The sequence below is a fragment of the Molothrus aeneus genome, chromosome 10 (genome assembly GCF_037042795.1).
Source record: "Molothrus aeneus isolate 106 chromosome 10, BPBGC_Maene_1.0, whole genome shotgun sequence".
Lineage (NCBI taxonomy): Eukaryota > Metazoa > Chordata > Aves > Passeriformes > Icteridae > Molothrus > Molothrus aeneus.
Genome location: NC_089655.1, coordinates 7,304,473 through 7,327,946, shown reverse-complemented (window position 1 = coordinate 7,327,946; position 23,474 = coordinate 7,304,473). Strand labels below are relative to the sequence as shown.

At 43.5% G+C, this 23,474-nt stretch overlaps 2 protein-coding genes across 3 annotated transcripts in view; one reads left to right on the top strand and one right to left on the bottom strand.

Annotated features, from left to right (window-relative positions):
- Positions 1 to 22,502, bottom strand: part of PXYLP1 (2-phosphoxylose phosphatase 1) — a 47,944-nt gene extending 25,442 nt beyond the window's left edge. The window contains exons 1-2 of one of the 2 annotated variants that reach the window (XM_066556515.1): positions 22,408 to 22,502; positions 7,742 to 7,873 (exon numbers count right to left, since the gene is read on the bottom strand). In XM_066556515.1, the coding sequence (XP_066412612.1) occupies positions 7,742 to 7,820 (79 nt within the window). In that variant the 5' untranslated portion in view covers positions 7,821 to 7,873; positions 22,408 to 22,502. Of the gene's footprint in view, positions 1 to 7,741; positions 7,984 to 22,407 lie in introns of those variants that run through there. The other variant, XM_066556516.1, reaches the window with a different exon arrangement.
- LOC136560836 (proline-rich protein HaeIII subfamily 1-like) lies at positions 21,716 to 22,708 on the top strand. The gene has a single exon (XM_066556903.1). It carries the CDS (start codon positions 21,716 to 21,718, stop codon positions 22,706 to 22,708), a length of 993 nt encoding a protein of 330 aa, XP_066413000.1.
- The last annotated feature ends 766 nt before the right edge of the window (positions 22,709 to 23,474 follow it).

Below are 23,474 nucleotides of genomic sequence, written 5' to 3'. Positions count from 1 at the left end.
GAACTCATTTGCAATTAATGGATAACATTGTCCTAAAATCTTTGGTAAAAGTAAAATAAGAGAGATAAAGCTAATAAAGTGTGAATGATTGTGAATTCTCAGAAAACTGTTCAAAAATCAGAGTGGTCAGCAAAAGATTAACAAAAGACTCTTATTAGAACAAAGCTTAAGACATCTAGGTTTTGTTTTGATGTCACCATCTCTGTAAAACATGAGTAAAACTGGAGTACAAGGGAAAGCAGCCCTGTAGCAAGGGGATGATCAGCTGAGCAATTGCTTATGGAAAGAGCAAACTTCAGGGATTAGAGTCACTGCCCAGTGCCCAGCCAGCCCCAAGAGAGCACCCAGCAGGGAGGGCAGAACCACACACAGGTGAGCTCTGCCTTGGCTGCCTCACCCACAGGTGAGCAAAGCCCAGAGCCCTTCTCCCAGAGAGCCCTGGCAGTCAGGGCTGGGCACGGGGCCCCACTCTGCATTCTGCTATCCTGGACAAGAGCCAGCATGCAAACCCCACTCTGCCATCAGCTATCCTGGAAACCCCAAACAACAGCCAGAATGCAAACCCCACACTGCCATCAGCTATCCTGGAAACCCCAAACCCCACTCTGCCATCAGCTATCCTGGAAACCCCAAACAACAGCCAGAATGCAAACCCCACTCTGCCATCAGCTATCCTGGAAACCCCAAACCCCACACTGCCATCAGCTATCCTGGAAACCCCAAACAACAGCCAGAATGCAAACCCCACAGAGAGGGGCCATGCTCCTGGGAGAACTGAGGCTTTACACTGTGCAGATTTCACCTGTGTGAGCTAACTCTGACTCACCATTTACACAGAATGGAACAGCTGCACATTAAAACAATACTCTCCTTCTGCTATTTCAATAAGCAAAATAGGGTGAATATCCAAATTTAAAAACAATGTTTCAGTTGTTAAAACATAGTTTAGTATACAAGTAACATATGGAAAAATCCTAGGAATAATTTTATTTTATTTAAAAGACAAACATGCCATTCTCAAACATGCCTGCATTGACCTGTAAGGCAGCCAGACTCTACTTTCAAGAGCTGTGAAAAAGGAAAGGCAGAGAACTGGTTTAATGACAAAATAGAATTTGCTAATATATAAATAAATCAATCACCTGACCTACCACTACAGAATCAACTGTATAGTAGCCATCAAACATGTGCCTTAACACTTCATATTAATTCTGCTACAATACAGTCCAACTAACCACATCTGTATTTACAGTTAGCTCTCTTCATTTGTTGCTAAAATACACAGAGCCTTGGATTTATTATTTGTGGGTCGTTTTTCCCTTTAATCTTAAATTCAGATTAAATTACCACTTCTGAAGAGCAAAACCCAGAGAGATTTCTCATGAGTGGAAAATTTGCCATGCTTATGAGCTTGAAGGCAAAATTCATGAAGGGAGATATCTGTTCTCCTTTTAATTTCACATGCTGGTAACACATGACAAAAACAAGTTCTCTACATCAAGAATTCTAAAGCTGTGGGTTTTTAAATATAGTTACTTGGATACACCAGCAAAATGCAATCCCCACCTGAGCAGCCACTGCCCCAGGGCTCTGGCTCCCAGCAGGGGCTGCAGGAAGCCTTGGTGAGATCTCAGGCTAAACCCCAAACACGTCAGTGCTGCACATGATGCCCACACTGTCCTCAAGTAAGAGCTGCTGGCAAAGCTCAAGCCAACAAAATAAAACTCTTCTGCTTTTCTGTGTGGAAAATCCCAATTTCTGTTTCCTGTGACTCATCTTTAAAACCAAAACCTCCAGTGTGAAACCAAATGACAGAAAGTAGAGGGAAATTATTACTGGAGCAGCAAAATGTCCCTTCCAGACATGCTGATACACCAACACCCAAGCATGACCCATCGAGGCAGAGAAAGTATTTTTTAAAAACTCCCAAAAACCCATAAAACAGCTCTCCACACTTTACATGGGAACCAGCACCCTGCTGGGGCAGTGGCCAACATCCTAAAAAGCAGTGGCAGTCACCAAAATCCTTTTTATCAAAAGGCAAGCCTAAGCCACTGATCAAAGTATCCAAGGATGTAGGAAAACAAACTCTAAACCAGAAGAGAAGCTCCATGGGCAAGAGCTGCCTGAGAGCCAGAGCCCTCAGAAGGACAGTCTGGAATGGATGTCAGCCACAGGGTTATAAAAAACAACCCTGTAGAAAGGGATGCTTTCCCACTATCATTTTAGTCCTCTTCTCTTAACTGTTACTTTTTTCCTTAGGCTTTCAGTAAATACGGAAAAAAATTAAACCAAAAAGTATTTACTTCATGGAAAAATTAATTTCCGTGCCTTTGATTGCAGAGTAAAAAAACCACTGTCAAGCAAATTTTACAGAGTGTACACATGGCATTCTAAGAGACAGCTTTTAAATTGCCTTTCCATTTTGTTCAGCCAAGGTTTATTCAAGGAGTCCCACCTTGAGGCGTCTGCTGCCAGTCACAGATGTTTCTAATGAATGTCATGAAAGGCCGGTGTTTGCCCAGTAATTGGGTTCTCAGGTACCAATCCCTGGAGCAAAAAGAAGGCTGCTCTTCAGACCTACTTGTAAACTCCTGTTCCTGAGCTGACCTAAGGGCTAACCAATGCAATTAACATTGACAGGGTCCTAAATTCTGTCTCACCTCCTTAGTTGGAGGCTGCAGGACCACAGCTGAATCCTAACACATCCTTTGGATGCAGGTGCATCCTCTGTCCCTGAACTGCAAGAGGTGCCCCCAGCCACTGCATTTACCTTCCCTTTGCACTGCTCCAGGCAGTCACACAGCACAGAGCAGGAACAAAAACCTCAGCCACTGCAACCTCTTCTTCTGGCAAAAAAAGAATGAAGTGTCCCTACATATATTCTGTGTTTGTACAGAAGCAAACTGCCCAGTTTTAGTCAACAGCATTATAGATAATATTTACAGAGACAAAAATACACCGTCTAGAACAGCTCATCTTTCCATTCCGCAGTTTTTCTGATAAAGTGAAACACTGAAAACTCTAGATAAAAACAAGATAATTACATTTTAGGACAGCTTTAACTGACAAGTCTATCAAAACCAGTTCTCCTTTTGTCTCTAATGCTGAAGTTTTAAATTGTTTTACAACCGTGCCCATTTACATAAACAAGGAAGAGAAAAATAAAAACATGTGGACTAATCAACACTATAAGAAAAATACTTCTCCACTATTTTCTGTAGATCTGGCCCCAAAACATAAAACAAGAGGGAAACAATGACAATTCCTAATAAAACTTTAATCTGCCAGTCATATTTGGTTTGGAAGTCAACCAGTTTCCCAATCCAATGGGCTTCCCAAACAAAAATGTTCTATTGATATAATTATCCATTAGAGACATCAGAGTATTTTTCTAGCCAGCACTGGAACATTTCTTTCATGTTAACTTTTAACACTGTCATTTTCCTACACTATGTAAAAATTCAAACAAGTACAAAATCCAGTGGCATTTGCCATTAAAGAGAGGTTCCCTCTATTGCAGATTTCTCCAAGTTTAACTCTGTACAATGCATTAATAGCAAAACTGAATTTGAGGGCACATCTGGCCCCAGCCTTTTGTTTTGAAGTCCAGGCCACACAATTATATTAAAGATGCCTAGAACTGTTAAGGCTTGTACCTTTCCAGCAAGTATAAACTCCTTGTTAAAAGTCTTCTATGTGCCTACTACAAATGGTAACCAAATCTGACAAAACTATGAATAGGTATTAAAATATCCTAGTAAATTTTCAAATGTGTTTCAAATGCATTTCTCCCATCATCCACCAGGAATGTTCAGGAAAAAAAAAAAAAGATGTGGCATTATTTATCTCAATAAATACACAGAGCTTGAAAACAGTAGGACTTCCTGAAGCCAGCTCCCCTACCCTACTGCTCCTTGTGAAATTCCCAGGAAAGCAGCAAGCCCCATAGGCAGACAAAGCTCAACAGAGCCCCTGGGCCTTTTGCTCCTGTTCAAGGACATGAGCAGCAGAACCAGCCAAGGGCCCCACTGCCCAAGATGTACAGGACAGAGGATCCTGGCAGGAAGGATTGTGTCTCACAGGATCCACAGCACCACATCACCTTGAAGAATGACTGTTATAGTTTAAAAGGAGTCCCCAGCTGTGCAGCAATCTGCTTACACGTCTCCTTCTAGCCAGGGTGAGGAGATGAAGGAATTGCAGCTGGCATTTGATGCAGCCAGCCAAGCCAGCACACACATGTGACAAACACAAACCAAGTGCTCCAGGAGCTGCCTGCCCCACCCTGGGACAGAGTGAGGGCAGCTCCTGACCCGGCTCCTGGCCAGCTGCTCCATGTCCATCCTCAGACTGCTGATGGGAGAGAACACCTCTAGCTCTCAGAGCTGTTCAGAGAGCCTTTGGGGGAAGTTTTCTCCAGGATCTACCCTGTGAGTTGAGCTGTGAGTGTCCACAGAAAGCACCGGCCTTGTGGTGAAAACAGCACAGGAAAGCAGAATACAGCACTCAGAAACCATAAGAGAAAAGAAAGGGACCAAGAATAACCAAACATCACAACAGGGGACAGAGTTTTTTATCAATCCTGGGTTCATCCCCAGCTACCAACACTGAAGATTCTGAGGTCCTGCCCTGGTTGTTTTCCCCAGCACTTCTCTCCTTGTGCTGAACTCGAGATGTGACAGCTATTAGCTCTGGAACAAGTGCCTCAGGAGTTTGTCTTACAAGCAAGGACAGACTGACTGGGACTGCTCCCACGACCACCCACCATCTCCACCCCATGGTGGCTGCAGAAATCACTGCTCACAAAACAGTTCCAGGTCCTTCCCAGCACAGCACATTAAAGTCAACCAGCATCCTTTTCTGTTTGACTGGGTGGCAAACTGCTGCAAGCAATTCCTGAACCCTCACAGCTGAAGCAGGAGCCAGACTGTGACCTTGTCAGCCAGCCCAGTGTGGGCTGTTTGTAATATTGAATCAGAACCTACAGAAAAACAGCTGAGCTTGCCCTTTACTACTCCCTTTGCCTCAGTCAGCTAAAATTCACAAGTCTGGCTTCAAATGCCACAGTTCCACATGTGGATAAGAGGGATAAAATATCAAGTGCTTACAGGAGTTATGCTCTGCTCTAAAGAAGAAGTTTGAAAATAGAAGATATGTACCACTTGTATAAGTATACATTTAGTGTTACTGTTTTGCTTTTATAAACAAATTTATGACAGAAAGGAACAGACATTTTAAGCACTTCATGCTCAGAAAAGCAGTAGCATATTTTAAAATTACCAGCCCTCCTCCACAAAGCTGTGCTCTGCTTGCTAACAGAGATTCACAATCTCACAACAGCATAAAACATTCATTTCCACTCCAAATGCTTCAGGAGGTACCTCCCTTCTAACAAAACAAAATAAATCACTGGCTTGGGCATTTTCCTGAGTCTAAATGTATAAACAATCATTTTCATTCCACAAACATAAACCATATTATCAATAATTTAGGCTGGAAAAGATCTCTAAGATCAACACCAACCATTAACCCAGCACCACTGTGTTCAGCACCAAACCATGACCCCAAGTGCCACATCTACATGTCTTTGAGATTCCTCCAGGGATGGTGGCTCCACCACTGCCCTGAGCAGGCTGTTCAATGCCAAACCACACCTCTGGTGAAGACATTTTTCCTAATACTCAATATAAACCTCCCCTGGCACAACTTGAGACTATTTCCTCTTGTCCTGGAAGAAGAGACTGATCCCCACCTCCTTTTGGGTACAACCTCCTTTTGGGTAGTTGTAGCGAGTGATAAAATCCCCCTGAGCCTCCTTTTCTCCAGGCTAAACACTCCCAGCTGCCTCAGCCACTCCTCACCACACTTGTGCTCCAGACCCTGCACCAGCTCCACTGGGGAATTGCTCCAGATCTCAGTTTCTGTCTTGTCATGAGGGGCCTGTAGCAGAATGCTCTGCCTAAGTGGGGGTAAAACAGCTCAAATTTTACATATTTGAAAGAAGTTGTAAGTGCTGGATGGAGGAGGGGTTTGTGCTAATTTTGGTGTTGAAGAAAGCTGAGACCAGCCAGACTCACCCATCTCAAAGTTCCACAGTTATTCTGAGGATGTGAAAAATCAGTGTTTCCTGACAGAAACAGGCACTGATGAGGCTGTGACAAAGTTCCTGATAAAACAACAAGTGCTAGCACTGCACCTGAAGCTGCAGGGTGCCCAGCTGGCACAGCTCACCTAGAAGCACAAGAAGATCTAAAAAGTTTTTGGTTTTGCTGTGGAGATGGACTTTGCTCCAAGTTTGGACTAATTGCTCTACATCCTGAAGCTGGCAGAAGTTAAAGTATCAGGCTACCTGGATGTCTTGGCTCCCAGCAGACTGTCCTGCAGTTCTCATGGTGTAAAGGTCTCTCTATCAGTGTTGGTATTGGCACTGAGCTCCACCTTGGCTGCCTCCAGCAGCTTACATGCTTTTTAAAGCTCTTCTCAAACATCCTTATCTCTAGCAGAAATGTTATGTTCTAATTAAGCAGAAAATCATTTTATCTTTAGATGAAATGTGATTCACTCTCCTAAATGCCTACCTCCTCATCTCTAAATAAAACTCATTTAGTTAACAATTCAGTTTCATGTTTCAGCTGCAGCTCTTGCAGGACCTTCACCCTATGCACAATTCACAACCGACCCTACAGCATCAAGGGCAGAGCTATAATGAGCCAAAAGGGCAAAACAAGCTGCAATCAGACCCATGGCTGGTGCCAAGAGGAGGCTGAAAAAGCAATTCAGAGCCACAGGTCCCTTAATGACATGCAGATGAGTTTAAGCACACTAAAATAACAACAGAAAACCACAAAGTTTCTTTCATCTTCTCTCCCCCCCTTTTTTGAAATTGTCATGTACAAAAGACACATTCTAATTCTAATGTAACCTTTTGGGTTTGGGGGTTTTTACACTGCGCAGAAAAAAGCACAGCCCAGAAGGACTGTGCTCAGTAACACACAATGAACATGACAAGAACAACAAAGAATGTTATCCTATCCTGTGGGCTGTACTTTTACTTGCCTTCTGACAGCAACTCACTACATTGCTGTGCATTAACTGGTACAGACCACATGATCCCAAAACATGGCTTCAGCTATAAATGTTCTCTCTGCTGCAGCAGGTGATAACAGGCCCAGGGCACAGCGCCCATCTGTCACCTGCGCTGCCCCTCGGAGGCACAACACAATTTATCTGCTCTTGAACAAACCACCCACTTCTGATGAACCAATCCAACTGCCTGAAGTTCCCTGATGGGAGGGTACAAACCAGGAGAAGTTCCAGCACTCAAACCTCTCAGAGCAGTTTCCTAAATCCCATCTGGTCTGATGCAATGTAAAATTGGAATTGCAGCAGTTTTCACTCCAATGTCGTTTGCCTACTTTCATGGAAGGATTCAATCACACTCAATTACTTAACTGCACTACAAAATGCAGGTTTTTGTTCTGTTGTTTTTGTTTTTTTTTTAATACAGTAGCCTGATTTGAACTCTCTAGATTATATAGATTCCTACACAGCACACAAAACTGTTTCTTACTTTTTTGGAAAACATGCAAACAAAAATCATTACAAACAAACAAAAAAACCCAAAATAAACCCCAAGTATTTCAATAAAGAAAGAATGCTTAAACAACATGTAATCATGGAAATATTTAAACCCACCTATAGAGCACCATATGTAGAAAACAAACATGAGGACACTTACAGAATTGCAGACTGAGGCTCAGAAAGGCTAACAAGGCTGCCAAGGCCAGCAAGAACAGAAAGCGGTTTCGGAAAAGCATTATTATTCACTCTGCTCACTCCTCATGGCTTCATCTTCAGATATCTGTGGTTCCTGCAAACAACAAAATAGAGGCAAATATATATTTCAGATGTGGAAGCATCAGTTATTCTATAATGTCAAGAACATAAGGCAATTCAAATTGGCAACAACAGAATGGAGAAGTGGCCTTCACCCTAACAATAGGATTAACTGTATTTCCACAACAAAACTTTCAGGTAAATAAAAAAGATTTCTATTTTCCATAAAATTAAGCTTGCTCCTACTAACACAAGGTTAATACTCACATTCACAATTCTTAAGATAGAGTAATAAAAGCTGTCAGTCCCACTACACAGTAAACAAAATTTAATAACGCCTCAGCAGTTGTTAGTCATTGCAAAAATAAAAATACAAAAAAAACCAAGCCCTCTCCTGAAAACTTTCAAACACACTTTTCCTTGCAAAATGACATTCTGAAGAGTATAGAATTTGCTCAAGTGCCCTGTTTTCACAGATGTACGTTCTCCTGTGGAAAACTGCTCTAAATAAGTAGGAGAAGGGGTTGCTCTCCCCCTTTACATGCCTTTTCTTTGTTTTTAAACAACCAGCTGCTCTTACATGCAAGAGATGCCTCCTCCTAGCACTGAGAGTGTGCTGCAGGAAATTGGTTAGTCTTGAAAGAACTCTTCTGAGATTCCCAGATCCTTTGAACTGAGTTCTGTTTATGACAGAACATTCAAACCTGTTGACAGAAAGTAACTTTTTTTCCCCTCCACTGCTTCTTTTTGCCCCAGAACTTATTTCCTCACAGAAAGAGGCCTCTCTTTATTTTTCCTGCTTTTGAGAGTGACAAGTCTTACATACACATGTAATTAATATATATTTGCTTACCAAAACTCTTCTGGACTCCAAAAATGAACCATCTTAGATTTTAATCTCTGAGTGCTGATAAAACCAGAACCTCAAAATCCTGATTTTTTTTTCTACACAATTCCCTTCCTCTCCAATTAATTTTCTTAGTGGTATTTAAAAAGGTCTCAGGAGCCACTGAACTTATTTTACCCACTGGAGCTGGTATTGAAAAGAGTTGTGTGATTGCAGTAAGTGAAATCCATTATACACATACATTTTGCAGGACTGAGGTCTTTCCAACTCATTTTACTTGGACAACTACCTTTACAGCTTTTGGAAACTGTGGAAAAATGGAAAGATCTGGAGATTCTGAGAAGCAAGAAACCAGAGTCATTACAGTATTTTTCCCAAAGGCTAACAGCACCATAAATGGCATGTGCAAGCAGTAATAAAAATAAAGTAAAAAGAGAGGGGGGGGAAAGTTGGAAGGAACAATTTTCAACAGTTCTCAATTTCAAAAAATCATAGCTTATCCTCGAACATCCTAGTGAAGGGCAGGCAGAAGCAAAACTGAACTACACACTGCAATTCAACAAAGCTGTGAAGGATAGAAGGTAAAAGGATTAGTGTATGTCAAACACCAGGAGAGAATAAAGCAGTTCAACCAAACAGATGGGACAACAGAAGGAACCACAGGAAAAGGCAAAAAATAGACTTAGCAGGAAGGAGAAGGTAAAATCTTTTAAAAAGCTCTCAGGAACAAGAGGTCTTGTGCACAGTCTACACAGATTAATACTGTTGTTGCACAAAATAAAGCTGCCACAAAAAAGAAAAATTAAAGACTGAAAAATAGGAGATCTTACACACTTCATATTAGCAAAATGTTTTCCTGAGTAAGCTTAATGAGCTTTAAGCCTTAATTGCAAGATCATTTCACATTGAGTGTGAAAGGCATCATTCAAGAAATTACAAAGTGGAAAGATTTTTCTTTTGAATACACTTTGGCTTGCTAACAAATTAAAAGCTGCTCTGTTGTGACTTATGAGGCATAGGAACAGCTCCTGCTGAGAAGCTGTTAATTAAAAGCCTGTCAACACAATTTGCCATCAGCTCCTCCTCGGCAAGAAGCTGCAGGGAAGCAGGTGAAGGGATGTGAGACAATCCTGGAGCCTCTGCTCCTCCAGGCTGGCACACGAGGAGTGCAATAACCACTGTGGGCACTCACTGAAGGGAGCATTGCTAAGCTAAAAATGGTAAAACAAAGCATGGAGGGGGGAGAAATAAAAGCAAACCAACCTTATCTTCCCACAAAACCTATTCTTACATGCAGATGAAACAAAACAAACCACAGAGCAGAACACAGCTGGGGGGTGCAGGACAGACTATCAGAGAGCAGGAGCAGTGCAGAGCATCCCCTGCTAACCTGGCATTCAGGCACTGCTGATCCTCATCTGTTTACCCAGACAGAGTGCAGGCCCTGCTCAGCCCCAACATCTCCACACCAGGAAGGGATGGTTCCATCCACAGCAAGGGATATCCCACAGCAGCTGACAGCAGCACCTGGCTGGCTCCAGAAATGTGGTTCAGAGCCAAGGAAGCACCCACTGCTTTTGGAGGGCACTGAGCACCACAGTGAGGTGGCACTCAGTGCCAGGAGCAGCAGCTCCTGCCCAAAATGCAGTGATTGATGCTCATCTCTGAGATAGGGAGGTTTAGATTGGATATTAGGGAAAATTTCTTCAGAGGCTGCCCAGGGCAGTCAGTGGTGGAGGCAGCATCCCTGGAGGGATTCAACAGACCTGTGGATGTGGTGCTCAGGGACAGGGTTTGCTGGTGGCTTTGGCAGTGCTGGGGGACGGTTGGACTTGACCTTCTCCAACCTAAACAATTCCACAATTCTGTTTCTATTGTAGAAATGCAGTACTTGATAAAGGTGACTTTTACAACTCCAAACATTTCAGTCACACTAATTTTAAATGTGGCACACTTAAACAGTTTAGAAAATCATAAGGATAGTCATTAATAAAGCATCCTACATTGAAATGCAGGTAAGTAAAAGGCTCCTTCTCAGTCACCTTTTGCAGCATACCTACCTACATACCTATCCAGAGAATGGAACTTTTCCTTTTAAACACAATCCAAATTCTCAACTCATCAAAACATGCCAGAATGGCTCACAGCACTCAGAGCACCCTCAGTATTTACCTAACCTCACACAAGTGCTGGTGGAAGGTGTTATTGCATGCTCACACAAAGGTAAAAACAGCCTTATGGTGAAGGCCAGCCCAGGGAGGCAGGAAAAATTATTAACTACCCAGAAATGCTGGGAGAGAGGCAGGCAGCCTGCAGCCCAGGCAGGCAGAGCAGCTGGCAGCACTAACCTACATTCTGCTCAGCACTGGAGGGGCACTGCCAGCCAGGGCATCACACAGAACCTCCCCTGGCAGCACCAGCAACTCAGCAAACCAGAGACAAGGCATTTCCAGACTGGCTACACTTCTTTTGTTTAAGTCAGGCCCTGAAAATAACTTTACATCAATGCTTTCAAAGCACTTGTGAGATTATATGAGACACTAAACCAGCACTGCCAAACTCCTGTGCCAATTGACTGATGCTGTTACATCCTCTAAATCACCAGCATCATCTATAATACAAACCTACTCTCCAGCATGAAGCATAAGCACAGAATTATACTGACTCACCATGACAGCTTAAATGAGTTTACTTGATTAAAACAGCATGTCTCCATAAATAATCAATAGTACTCCTCAAAGTCTGCCTCAATAAAATTACTGTATTTATCTGATGTGCTGCATCAAAATGACATTGTCTACTGAAACATAAGATGGCAAAAGTGGTCACAATGAAAAAACCAGCAAAGACAAATGGAGACTTTGCCCCAAAAGGAAGGCAATGCTCAGTCTGTAAATAACTATGTGCCAAAGACAGAGAAAAGTGTATTTTGGAGCAAGCTTATAGAGTGTGGGAGGAAGAACAAAAAGCCCACAGACAATATAAGGTTGATTTGGAGTAACATTCATAGGTAGTTTTAGAACAGGTCACAGAATGACAGAGGGACCCACCCATTAGTCTGATACCTCTACACTGCATAAGAGATTTTAACTATCATTTCTTTTTGATCTATCTTTTGCCTTTCATTTGCATCTGTAGGCTTACTTTTTGACAAAGCTTGTTTTGAAGGCATCTGAAATAAAGATGACAACTCCTGATCAGTTATAATGAGAAGTTCTGCCTTGACTTTCACTTTAACTCGTGCTGCTCCACCAATGACTCCCCAGCCACTGGGCAGCAGCCTACCAGGCAATTTTTCATCTACTCCCAAGTCCAGCCCCCAGACAACTTCAGACAGTGAGCTCATACTCTTGAATTAGCAACTACAGAAAACTGTTGTGTCAGCAAATGGCACAATCCAAACCATTTCTTTGGCACTTTGCAAGTGATTTGCATTTTTTTCCTGCAGGAATGCAAAGCAGTGGCTGGGATTTTCTGATCATGACCAAATGGACCAGAGATATAAAGACCCATGACAAGAACCAGAACAGAGTGGAAATGGGAACATGCAGCAGAACCAATTCTCTGGTCAGCATGACCTGCTTGGTTACTGATGCTTGTAATTGTCACAGTGAGGAAACCCTCACAAAACCCCTGCAGTCACTGTAGCAGCAGCAATTTAAATTGCACATATGATCCCTGCAACACTGAGGGTGCATTTTGCACAGCATCACAAAGTAACACAGCATCTGGGATACTGTTCAGCACAATTCTCCATTTTCCCATTGGAAAAAAACAAGAAACATACTCTTTTTTTTAAAAAAAAAAGCATTTAAGAAAAATAGGTCACAACACTTGGTGCAAATAAATGCATTTCTAAAAAGAGTAAAACTGGTTCATCATTGAAAATATTAAATAAAACCTGCTCAGTAGTGTTAATTGTGTTAGCCCACCCACCCCATGAGTTAAACTGGAAGTCAGTAACCACAGGCCACACAAAACTCAAATGAAAGTACAAACAGGTCAGCAGCCTCATGAAACAAAAACAAACAAAAAACCACACATACAAAAAAACCCCCCAACACCTAAGTGAAGATAAAGTAAGCCCTGATAAAAAGGACAATTTGTACCACTCCACAAGTAAAGCATGGAAACAGCAAGAAGCAAGTGCCTGTCCAATAGAGCATGGCTACGTTAATATGTAAAAACTAACAGTTACTTAGAAGATAATTCTATTTTTTAATCACTTAACATTTTACCAACAAGTATCTGATTTAAAAAGAAAGACAGCTAAGACACTGAAGTTTAATATATTTTATCACATGAAAATGTCCACATCCACTTTTTCTTGTCTTCCATTTGCAAGTTTCCTCCTTACCTAGGCAGTTCCAAAATCCCCATGGTGGCACAGCTGGTCCTGCACAGTGCAGAGCTATTGCAGTGGCCCAGCAGTAGCGCCCAGCCTTTCAAGTGAGCAGCATGAGCTCCCACTTCACACAAGGCAAGGGATCAAACAGATCTTACTTGAACAATTCTGCTCCTCTGTGCAGCGCTCACCTTCCCTGTGCAGCAGATTTACCCCTGAATTTAGTAAGCCTGATGAGTGCTGAGCACACAGAAGTGATGAAGGGACCCCCAGCCAGGCTGAGCATTGACACACCTCAAAGATAACACACTGCTCTCAAAATACAGGGTTCTCTTGACTCCAAAATCTAAGCTTTTAAACCTCAAGGTGCACAAGCAGACAAACTGGTGAACATTTTAAACACTTCTTTCTCCTAAGCAGCTTTCAAGTTTGAGCAGGACTCTTGTAAAGTTTCACACTGGAAAAGCTAGAAAAGCCACCTTCAGTCTGCATCCCTCAGAGGGCTTTCCTTCTTCTCAGTTCTGTCCTACTCAGTCACCATTAGGAGCTGCCTTCTCTCAGATACAGATGCCAAGAGATGTGAGCAGAACAAGTGTTTGCATAGTTTGGGTTTGCATTTGATTTTGCCAGTCTAAGTCCTTTAGAATGTATTTGTTTTACTGAACTTAGAACCCACCAGTCTATGAATCTCCTGAAACTGGCCAATAAACACAGTCACACAGAGACATCTATGTTTAAGTTTTGTGTATTAATGTTATAGTTAATGCAGTGTAACCTTAGAATACTGCAACTATTCTTTATGAGTTTCACAGCATTGGAAGTTGACTTATTCTGCAGCCAGAAATCTCCAGTTTCTGGAATTTCAATTCATCAATTTTCTGATGAAATGATGCCCATGTTATCTTGAACAAACATAAGTGAGTAAAAAAAAAAAGGCGTAAGAACTGTTAAAAAAGCATGCAAAGATCTTGAAGTGTTGGATTTTAATTGTTTTTTTCACCCTTGCACAGCAAACCATTTAGGTGTGTCATCTTACCTCCCTGTACTCTGACCACTAATCGTCTTGTAAAGAAACACTTCTAAAACCAAATGTTTCTGAGAATTCAAACAAGTACCTTTGGAAGAAATGCCATAATTGTGAGCTGCAAATACCCTTATAAACGCTTGAATACCAACACAGGGGTGTTTTTTTAAACCAAGCACAATAATTTCTGACATGAATTCTCTAAATGGGATCAGTACTGCAGTTTCTACATAATCAGTGGTTCCTAGAACTATTAATAAGAAAAATATAAGTAAATACATGAATTAATTTAGAGATAAAAACATAGTTTCAAAATATAAGATACTATAAATATCTGATTCTTTGGGGATGAAGTCATTGCCCCAGAACACTGTTTTCCTTCTCCATGCTCTCTGCTATTCCTAGAATTATCAGTATATGTGAGAGAAGTTCTCCAACAGCTGCAATTCAAATACTATTTCTGCATCCTGTACATCCTTTCATTAAAAATAAATAAATAAAACCACTATAAATTCAGTCTCCTTTTCTCCCAGAACACTTTTCCTTTAGAGGCTCAGCTTGGAGCCAGCTTGCTGCCTTTGTGCCCAGGCTCTGGCAGCACCCTGGCAGCAAAGGCATTTTTGCTCCTACCAGCTTCACTGGGCTGTTGACACAGAATATCCAGTGTTCCCATCAGCCAGGACACAGGGATGACATGCCCCTGCCTGGAGGAACATAACAAAAGTCTAAATTAGCTCTGACAGTAAACAAAGGGAAAAGGCAGGGCTGCACATAGAAACAATTATGGAATGTTTATTCCAAGCTGTCTGCAGAGTCCTTTATGTTCTGCTTTCTCACAGATTTAGACATCTGTTTAGACCAGAGGACAAAACAGTGGTCAGCAGCAAAATTCACACTTGCCAGCTCACACATGCTCTCCCTTTTGATTCATACTTTTAGTCACTGATGCATCACTTCACTCTGGGGGCTCAGAGCCCAGGTAGGAACCTCCATGCCTGAGCTCTGCTCCCCAGCATGGAAAATGCCAAGGAAAGCTCCACACAGCACCCACAGGAATCTCTGAGCTCCTTCCCAGAAATGTCTGCTTGGCACAGCCAATGCTGCTCTAAGGGCTCTGAGTGCAGCACAATCCCTGAAGATGGATGTGGGTTTGAATCTGAAGCTGCATTTTGGACAGAACAAGATACAGCATGAACTGCTTCCCTCAGACCACAGAGAAGCTTCTCTGGTGTGTTACAGTCTACCAATAAAATCCAATCTATAATAAAATCTGTCAAATTACAAAGCCTTCAACAGAGTTCAAATAACAATGGATCATAAGCAATTCCTCTGTTTAAAAAGTCAGACTTCATGGCATACCCAAATCTTAACTACTGAAGAGACCACTGCAGTTTCTTTGCTAGCTTAAAATCTCTTCTCTTGTTTTCATATTCCTTTTATGAATTGTTGAAAGTCCCCCTGCTTTGGCCTTTGGTTTTCCAGCTATGACTTTATAGGTTTCACATGGTTTACTCATTTGAACAGCAAATGGAGATCATTAAATACTTCCAGGAGTAGGTGTCCTTAACTTTGGTTTCCTTTGGACCACGTAAACCCTTAGCTCAAGAGATGCCTCAGTTCAGACAAACTTTTCAGTAAGTGTTTTGATCTGGCTTTGATTATCTCCTTTTGGTTGGAAATAAGATCAATGTCATACACTACTGTGTAGAAGTCTTAAAAAACTTGAAGTCAATACCAACCCATCAGTCCAGCACAGCACTTTGGAGGCTCTGCTTGAACCAAATTTTAATACCCAGGAAAATCTGTCAGAAGCCCAAGTCTCTGTTGTGCTCTTCAGGAACGTCCCCATATTCCTACTCCCTTTCCTATGCAATACTAGGTCATACAAGCCTTTGAACTGCAGAGAAAGTAAAACTCAAAGCAAAGGAAGTTCTTTTACTTCCTTAAAGGAAACTGAGCAACTCTATTTTAACATTATTATGAAACTTGAAGGAAACCTTATGATTTTGATGGCTCCAGGCCAGAAGTGAATATTAACTGGAAGCAAAACCATTCTAGAACATAGAGATAATTAAATAATTCTTTAAAAACAGCACCAGGATGTAATTATTTTAAACTTACCATTTAAAAGCCATATGCCATATGCTCATAACTATAAGCATAGGTCCTAATCACCCCCAGATCACAGCCAGTGGCTGATCAGATAACATCACAGCTCCAAAAAAGCACACAAAGGCAAAGCAGTTAACATGCTTAAATCATTAAATTATTTTTGGGGTTTGTTTTTAAGTTAAGGTTTTACTTTTTACAGTTTGAATTGTTTGAACAACTCCATCTCGTGCTAGAACACTCCCCTGTGCATGTTTCCTGAGCCTCCCTGTGCCCCAGTGTCAGGGGCTGTGTCCTGAGGCAAATAACTTCTTCTGGCACTAACTTTGAAAGTAAACATTGCAGGGATGCACTCAAAGCCTGTTGTGAACAACCAGGGAAGACAAGTGGAATAAACAGATCAGTGAAGAAACCTCATAAACACAGAGAAATGCTTATTTTCCCACACTGAGTCAAATTTATCCCATGTAATGTTCAAGATGATGTTAGCATTAAGGACAGTGTTTTTCACTGCTTGTCAGCTCTTCCACTCAGGTTAGATTTGATTTCAGAATGTGATCTGAGTTCCCAAATCTGCACTTCTTTTCATTCCAAATGACCTTATCCTGGGTCAGTTTATACCCTAGCTCACACATACATATCCTGCTGGTGGAAGTTACACACTCACAGACCTCAGGGGCCCACACAGGTTGATTGGCTCACAGTATCCAAACTGAATGGATTTAGGGAGCCTTTCTCTCTTCAGCCCATTCTCCATCCTGTCTTGTGCCCCATCTTCACCTGGTCCTTCACACTCACCCTCTGGGGAACTGCCAGAATCTGAACCCAGTGCCCCAGCCATTCCCCCACAGCTGTCAGGGGGAAATGCACCACTCACCACTCTCACCCCAAAATTCACCATTTTACCTCTGCTGATTTGGCCACTGCTGAGAGCTTTCCAGGCAGTAAAACACCATTTTACTAAATTAGCTTAATTATAGATGTGGAAAATGGCAGTGCAACAACCTGGTAAGTGTTGCAAGAGGGATGGAAGGGATGACATGGATTTTTACCCATCACATTTCCACTCTATCCTGTCCTTGTGCTCAAGCTATATTTTGACCCTTATCCCAAAAGAGTCTTCTTCTGCCTATAGCCCTGCATGAGATCTGTTCCATCCTGGTTTTATATGTCAGGTCACCTAAAACTTCCATATTCAACCGCTTCCATAAAATCTCAAGGATTCAAAATTACAGGGCAGATACACACTTCTGTTCCAAATGGAAAACTTGTGCTTCTCCACACATTCTACTATTACCCACTGCAACTCATACTGGAGAGGAAAAAAATAAAAGATTAAACATACTTTCTTCAGCAGTTTTGTCATCTTCCTGCAATCTAACCCCAGAATGGTGATTACACAGATGCATTAGCACACAGTCAGCATTTTCTGCTGCCCTTTCCTCCCCACAGCACTCTGCACAGCTGCCAACTCGCCTGGCTGCTTGAGAGCTGAATGGGGAATAACACAGGCAACAAACTGGGAAAAGTGCCATGCTGCTGGCAAAAGGGCATGCCTGGCTCTTCCCTGGATCCTCATGGCAGCAGCACAAGCTAACCACTAGGAACACATCATCTTACACAGAGAGACAGCTGAACACACAGGTGCAGACAGGAGAGTTATTGCTTCGAAAGGAAAAATAAAAATAGGTTTAGGTAAACAGTGCTGGCATTAAACATCACGTCCCAGCATTCCCTTGGAAGGGCCCTTTGGCTCCAGTTCTGTTGCTTTATTTGCTTAGCTGGTTTTACATTTTATCAGCCCACAGAAGCTCCCCATGAAGGTACCCAAAGGTCTTCAAAGAAACACAAGGCTGTGTTCAGACTCAGGAGCAATCAACAAACCAACATCACAACCACAGACACAGGGAAGGAGAATAATGCATGAGAAATGCAGGGCAAAGTGCAAGAACCTGTGCCAGCATCACTCTGTCCTTTTAACAGTGATTAAGCACTGAGGGTACCAGCTGTGTGTCTGCAGGGTCCCCATCAGCACTGCCAGCAGCAGCAAGGCACAGCACAGCACCCTCCACCCCCAGGTAACGGGGACATTCATCAGCGCACACCCTGACACACAACTGTGCTGTCTGTGGTTTTATCTTCACAAGGCAAACCATGAGTGTGACAATTTCAGGGGAAACTGACTTCATTCTTGGTTCATGCTGAAGTTTTGGGTGGCAGAAGAAACTATGAATGGATCAGCTGAAAAACAGCCCCTGATGAGTATTTCCAGACAGCCATTCTGAAAGTGCTCACCATGTAGCACAAACAAATAAGCCTAATTATGTCAGCTTCCAAAAATCAGTTAAGAAATATGCCAGCTGTCTATCTTTTCAAAACCCAGTTTACTTCTCTAATCAATATGAAATAGCCTGTCAATCTTGCTCTGAATCCTCTGCCTGTCATCAGAACCACTTAGAGCCTAATCACACACTTACCATCTACCTTTGTAGCCCTCCTGGCAAATGTTTCTATTATCAGCTTGCACAATGCAAAAAAAAAAAAAAAAAGCTCTTTCTTGCTGCTTAGGATGAACCATTACATTGATGATTCAGGCATTATCTGTTTTTTCAAAAAGAATTGTAAATGCCATTTGTCACAGTACACCTTCCCACTCTTATATTTCTTCACTGAACAAGAAAATGCCTCACCCAGCTGTAATCAGAGAATATCTAATATTTTCAAGACAAACAAGAACAAGAATTTTGAATTCTAACCTAAACCAAATGGAACAAAACAAGCCATGTGCTCCTACATTGACTTAAGTCAAGACTCATGTATCCTCCCCTACAAATTTTAGACAATAAAATTTCCCAAATTCATCTGCCCTAAATAGTGTGCAAAGCTACATGCTTGCTTCAGGGGACTCACTTTGGGATTCAGCCTGATTTTAACAGAATATGAAGCATGTCACAGTCTGTACAGCATTCCTAGTATCATCCTGGAAAACTGCTACAGAGACCTTCAGTCATCATCAGCCTTTGCACAGCTTTATGAGCAACTGTTTCCAATTCTGTCTCTGTGTAACTTATGCCATACACTGGCCTGCATTTCCATTCGCTGTTACAGAAAGCATTCTCAAAAGCACATAAAAGAAAATAAGAAAATATGCATTATGAAGCACAATATTTTATCAGTACTGCAGTATTTTAATACAAGTCCATTAAAATTACCATGACACTCAAACCCATGCAAGTAAAAATCTTGCTTGAAATCTACATTTAAGTCTCCTCCCAAGCATTTGACATTTCTTCCCTTTTTGCTCCAAAATTTAAGTTTTATTTTTTGTATATAATTTACCACCCAAGCCAGAGTTTTTTAAATACACCCTTCTGAATGTGAACCAATGCTCACTTACTGCCTCCCTCTCCCAGGGAATCAAGATTAAAGGCTATGTTCAAACACTTCCCAAATACGATGCACTGCTGGGACGGTTTTGACCCAAACTACATTCTTTGTCCAATATTTGGACCACTGAGGCTCTTTTTAAGCAGCTCTTTTCTCACCCTTGAGGCTGCTGTCTGGCAACATTTGTGTGTGTGCTGCCCCAGTGCCTGTCAGGCTGCCACAATACCCTTCCATGCACATTATTGGTAACTATCTACCAGTAACTCCCAAAACTTTCCTGCATCCCCTATAACAAACTCCATCTTCTTTAGTCTGCTCACACCTCCTTCACCAAATGATTCTCCAAACAGCCAAAGCACTAGCTGAGTATTTTGTGCACATTCCCAAGCTCCTTGAGAGAGCACCTTCATCCCTTTGGTAGAGGCAGATTTGAAGACTCCACCCTTTGTGACAATTAAAGTACCACCAGCTCCCCTCTGGCATCCATCATAAACCAAAAATCTAAATCATAAAGCATATGTTAGTAGGTGGATTAACATTTAATTCCTATGCTCATGTGACGCATGCTTGTGAGCAACACATATCTCACAGTGGTTTTCCACTTAATTAATTGCCAACATGCTATTGTTGGCCAAAAGATAAAATTGTGGGGAGATGATGAGAATATGCAACTAGAACTGACCATAAATCCAGATAAAAGTCACACTTAGAACCACATGAATCCACCATTCATTTTTTGGGCAATAACATGCAGACACACTTAAGATACAAAGCCTTTATATGTAAAAGATTTTTTTTTCTTTTTAATATTTGCAACTTCATCAGAAAAATTACCCAAAAGTCTAGTTTCAAAGGTCTCCTAAGAGATTGTGAAAATAAAAAAAGACATACATAAGAAACCCCAAAGGACACTTTAGGTTTTGTTTGTCTAGGGAGGTTATGCTAAGTGTGTAAAAATACACACCCCTAATAAAAGCACTGGAGGAAGCACACTTCATGGGAACAGTGATTTTGCACACCATGAAGCATTGCTTTTTGTGTTTCTTCACTCCAAGATGCCCACCTCTAAAACCAAACAAAAATAAAAAAAAGCTCAGAAGACAAAAGAAAGCTCTTAAAGAAAATGAAGCTCCCAATCATGCAAATTCAACTATTTAAGCAAGTTTTTTACAAGTTAAACAAGTTTTTAACAAGTTAAAGCCTGCAGCCTAACCTGAGGCACACCTCTACACAGGTACAGACACAGCCTCAGTTACACCAAAGCCATTTTACAGATCTGTTGTTGTCAGACCTTCCTATGACACCTCTGTCCCTCAACGCTTCCTTTGCCCCAGAAGAGGGAGCTTGTTCAGTATGGACTGAGTCTTATAAATGTAGTATTTCAGCACTACTGAGTTTACATTACACAATCAAGACACTACAATTAAAAGCCATTAGAGAGGAGCATATGTGTTCTAACCATGTGCACTACTTGTAGTTACCTTTTTGAGAAGATTAAAATTAAGCAGCTTTTGCTTTTCATCTCACTCACACCCTCCCACTACAAGTTCTGTCTGAGCTAATCCTCCTTCTAGAGACGTCAAAACAGGGCATGAGTATTACAGCTACTTACTGCCAAAATGTGCTCGTTTAATATCCCATTACTATTGTAATACTGGCACAATAACTTATTATATGTGACAGCCTTTGCAGTTAGTCAAAGATAGAGCCACTTATTCAGTACTGACTTTTTCATCACATAAAAATATCTTTGTAAAATTTGTAGAAGAGGAAATTTAAGATCTGTACTCAGATGCCCATCTGAGACTATGATGCCAGACAAAATAAAAGGCTTTTAAAGTCATTACACATGCTTTTCCTACCCTGTAATTTCAAAGACTTTATGTAAAGTGATCAGTCCAGAAATTCAGGTTACAGCGTTTACAAATGCATTGTTTACTCCTTACTTCCCAGCACTTTAGAACACACTTTCAGAGTTTTGTTTTGTTTTTTTTTAAGGGTCACACTGCACAAAGGCCAAGACAGGGTCCACCTCAGAACACACTTTCAATGAGAAGCTCACGCTCGTCAAAACGCTCGGGGCTATTATTCGGGAACCTGCAGCACAGAAATACAATAAGAAGTCTTTTCAAGGCCCTAGAAATATCTAGGTTAACTACTTGCGATGCAAAGCATGCTGTGGGACACGCTAAAGAGGCATCAGGAAACAGGTGGATGCACGAAGTTACTGCACTCCGGCCACAGTGTATCCGCCAACAATGGATGGCAAGTCCCGGCACCCGGAGCAGCACCGGGTACACGGAGCAGCCTCGGCACCCGGAGCAGCCCCGGGACCCGGAGCAGCGCCGGTATCCGCGGCAGCGCCGCTCCAGCCCCGCTGCCGCTCGCTGCCAGCCGAGGCGGGCACACGCGGGGACTCGCAGGGGAACGAGCCCCGCCAGCCCCTGCCCTGCACCGCTCGCACACACCGGCACCGGCTCACACGCGGCTCGCTGCCCGCGGGTCTCGCACAGCCCGGGTCCGGCCGCGCTCCCGTCCGGGGCAGGGCTGCGGGGCTGACCCGCCCCGAGGCCCCGCCGGCCGAGCCCCCGCCCGCCAGGCCGGCCGGGCCGAGGCTCCGCGCCCGCAGCGCTCCCGCCGCCCCTCTCGGAGCCGGGCACGGGCCGCACCCCCGCCGTCCCCGGGCGTCGGCAGCGACCGCCCGCCCGCTCCGCCGAGCCCCTACCGGGGCAGCGGAGCACCGCGGACCCGGCAGCGGCGTACCGGGGCACCAGGCACAGCGCTCCCCGGCGGCGCGCCCCGGGCGCTGTCCCACCTGCCCGAGGGGGCCCAGCCCCGCCCGCAGCCGCCCCTTACCTGCCTGGCCGAGCTCGGCGCCTCCTCCCGGGCCCGCAGCTGGAGCCACCGGAGCCGCCACGCCACGGCCGCGGCTCCGCGCCCGCCGAGCGCCCGGCCCACCCTGGCGCCGCCCCCCCGGCCACGCCGCCCGCCCGCGCCCCCTGCCGGCCGCCGCCGCCCCGCCACCGCCCGGGCAGCTCCGCACGGCACGGCCGCGACGGGACGGGCCGGTCCCACAGCCACGCGCGACCGGCGCCCGCTGCCCCCCGCCGCATACGCGGCCCGCCCGCCGAGGAGCCGGGAAGGGTCAGCCCTCTGAAGCCGCTTTCTCGCACAGCCGCAGCGGCGGAGAGCAGCGAGAGGCTCCGGGGCCAACAGCGGGCACCCAGCCCGAGTTCCCCACGCCCCAGCCCTGGTTTTCAACTTCCCGCTGCTTTTAGCTGGCAGCATTGCAGAGGATGGCTGTCGGTTCCCCGGAGATGCAGCTGGGCGCGGTGGGTACCGCCGCTCGCTCCGCTGGCGCGTTCTTCTGATTCCTGACTCACCGGAGTACGGCTGGAAGCTGTCACGGCCCTTTAGAAGAAATGCGACAAATTTCAGTACGAAGATATAACAAACAGTTCTCCTGTGCAGCTGATAAAAGTGAATTCATTCCATAACTTGCACAGTAGTCACCAGGATTTGCTCCAAACAAAGCAGTTCCCAGTTAACCAGCCTGTCCCCTCACAGGAGCCAATTCTACTCCACTAGCAGGAGTGCTTGTTCAATCCTGCAACCTTTCAAATACACCAATTTTTCATGTATCCCTAAACCAGACCCTAAAATCAATTCTGCAGATTTGGGGAATGCCCTAATTCCCTTTACACACCTACTCTGGCATGTGGATGCAGAGCCTATGTGAATGCTAGGTGATCAAAAGTGATAGGAAAGATGTGTGCTAATGTCTTTACAAACAATTCGATGGGTGAAGGTATGGGTGTTAATGTCTTTGAAATGGGTCTTGGAGTCTCTGCCAACTTCAAAAAGCGGGTTCCTTACCGGGCCAAGACACCTTGACTCCTGGAATAGACAAGGGTCTGCACAAG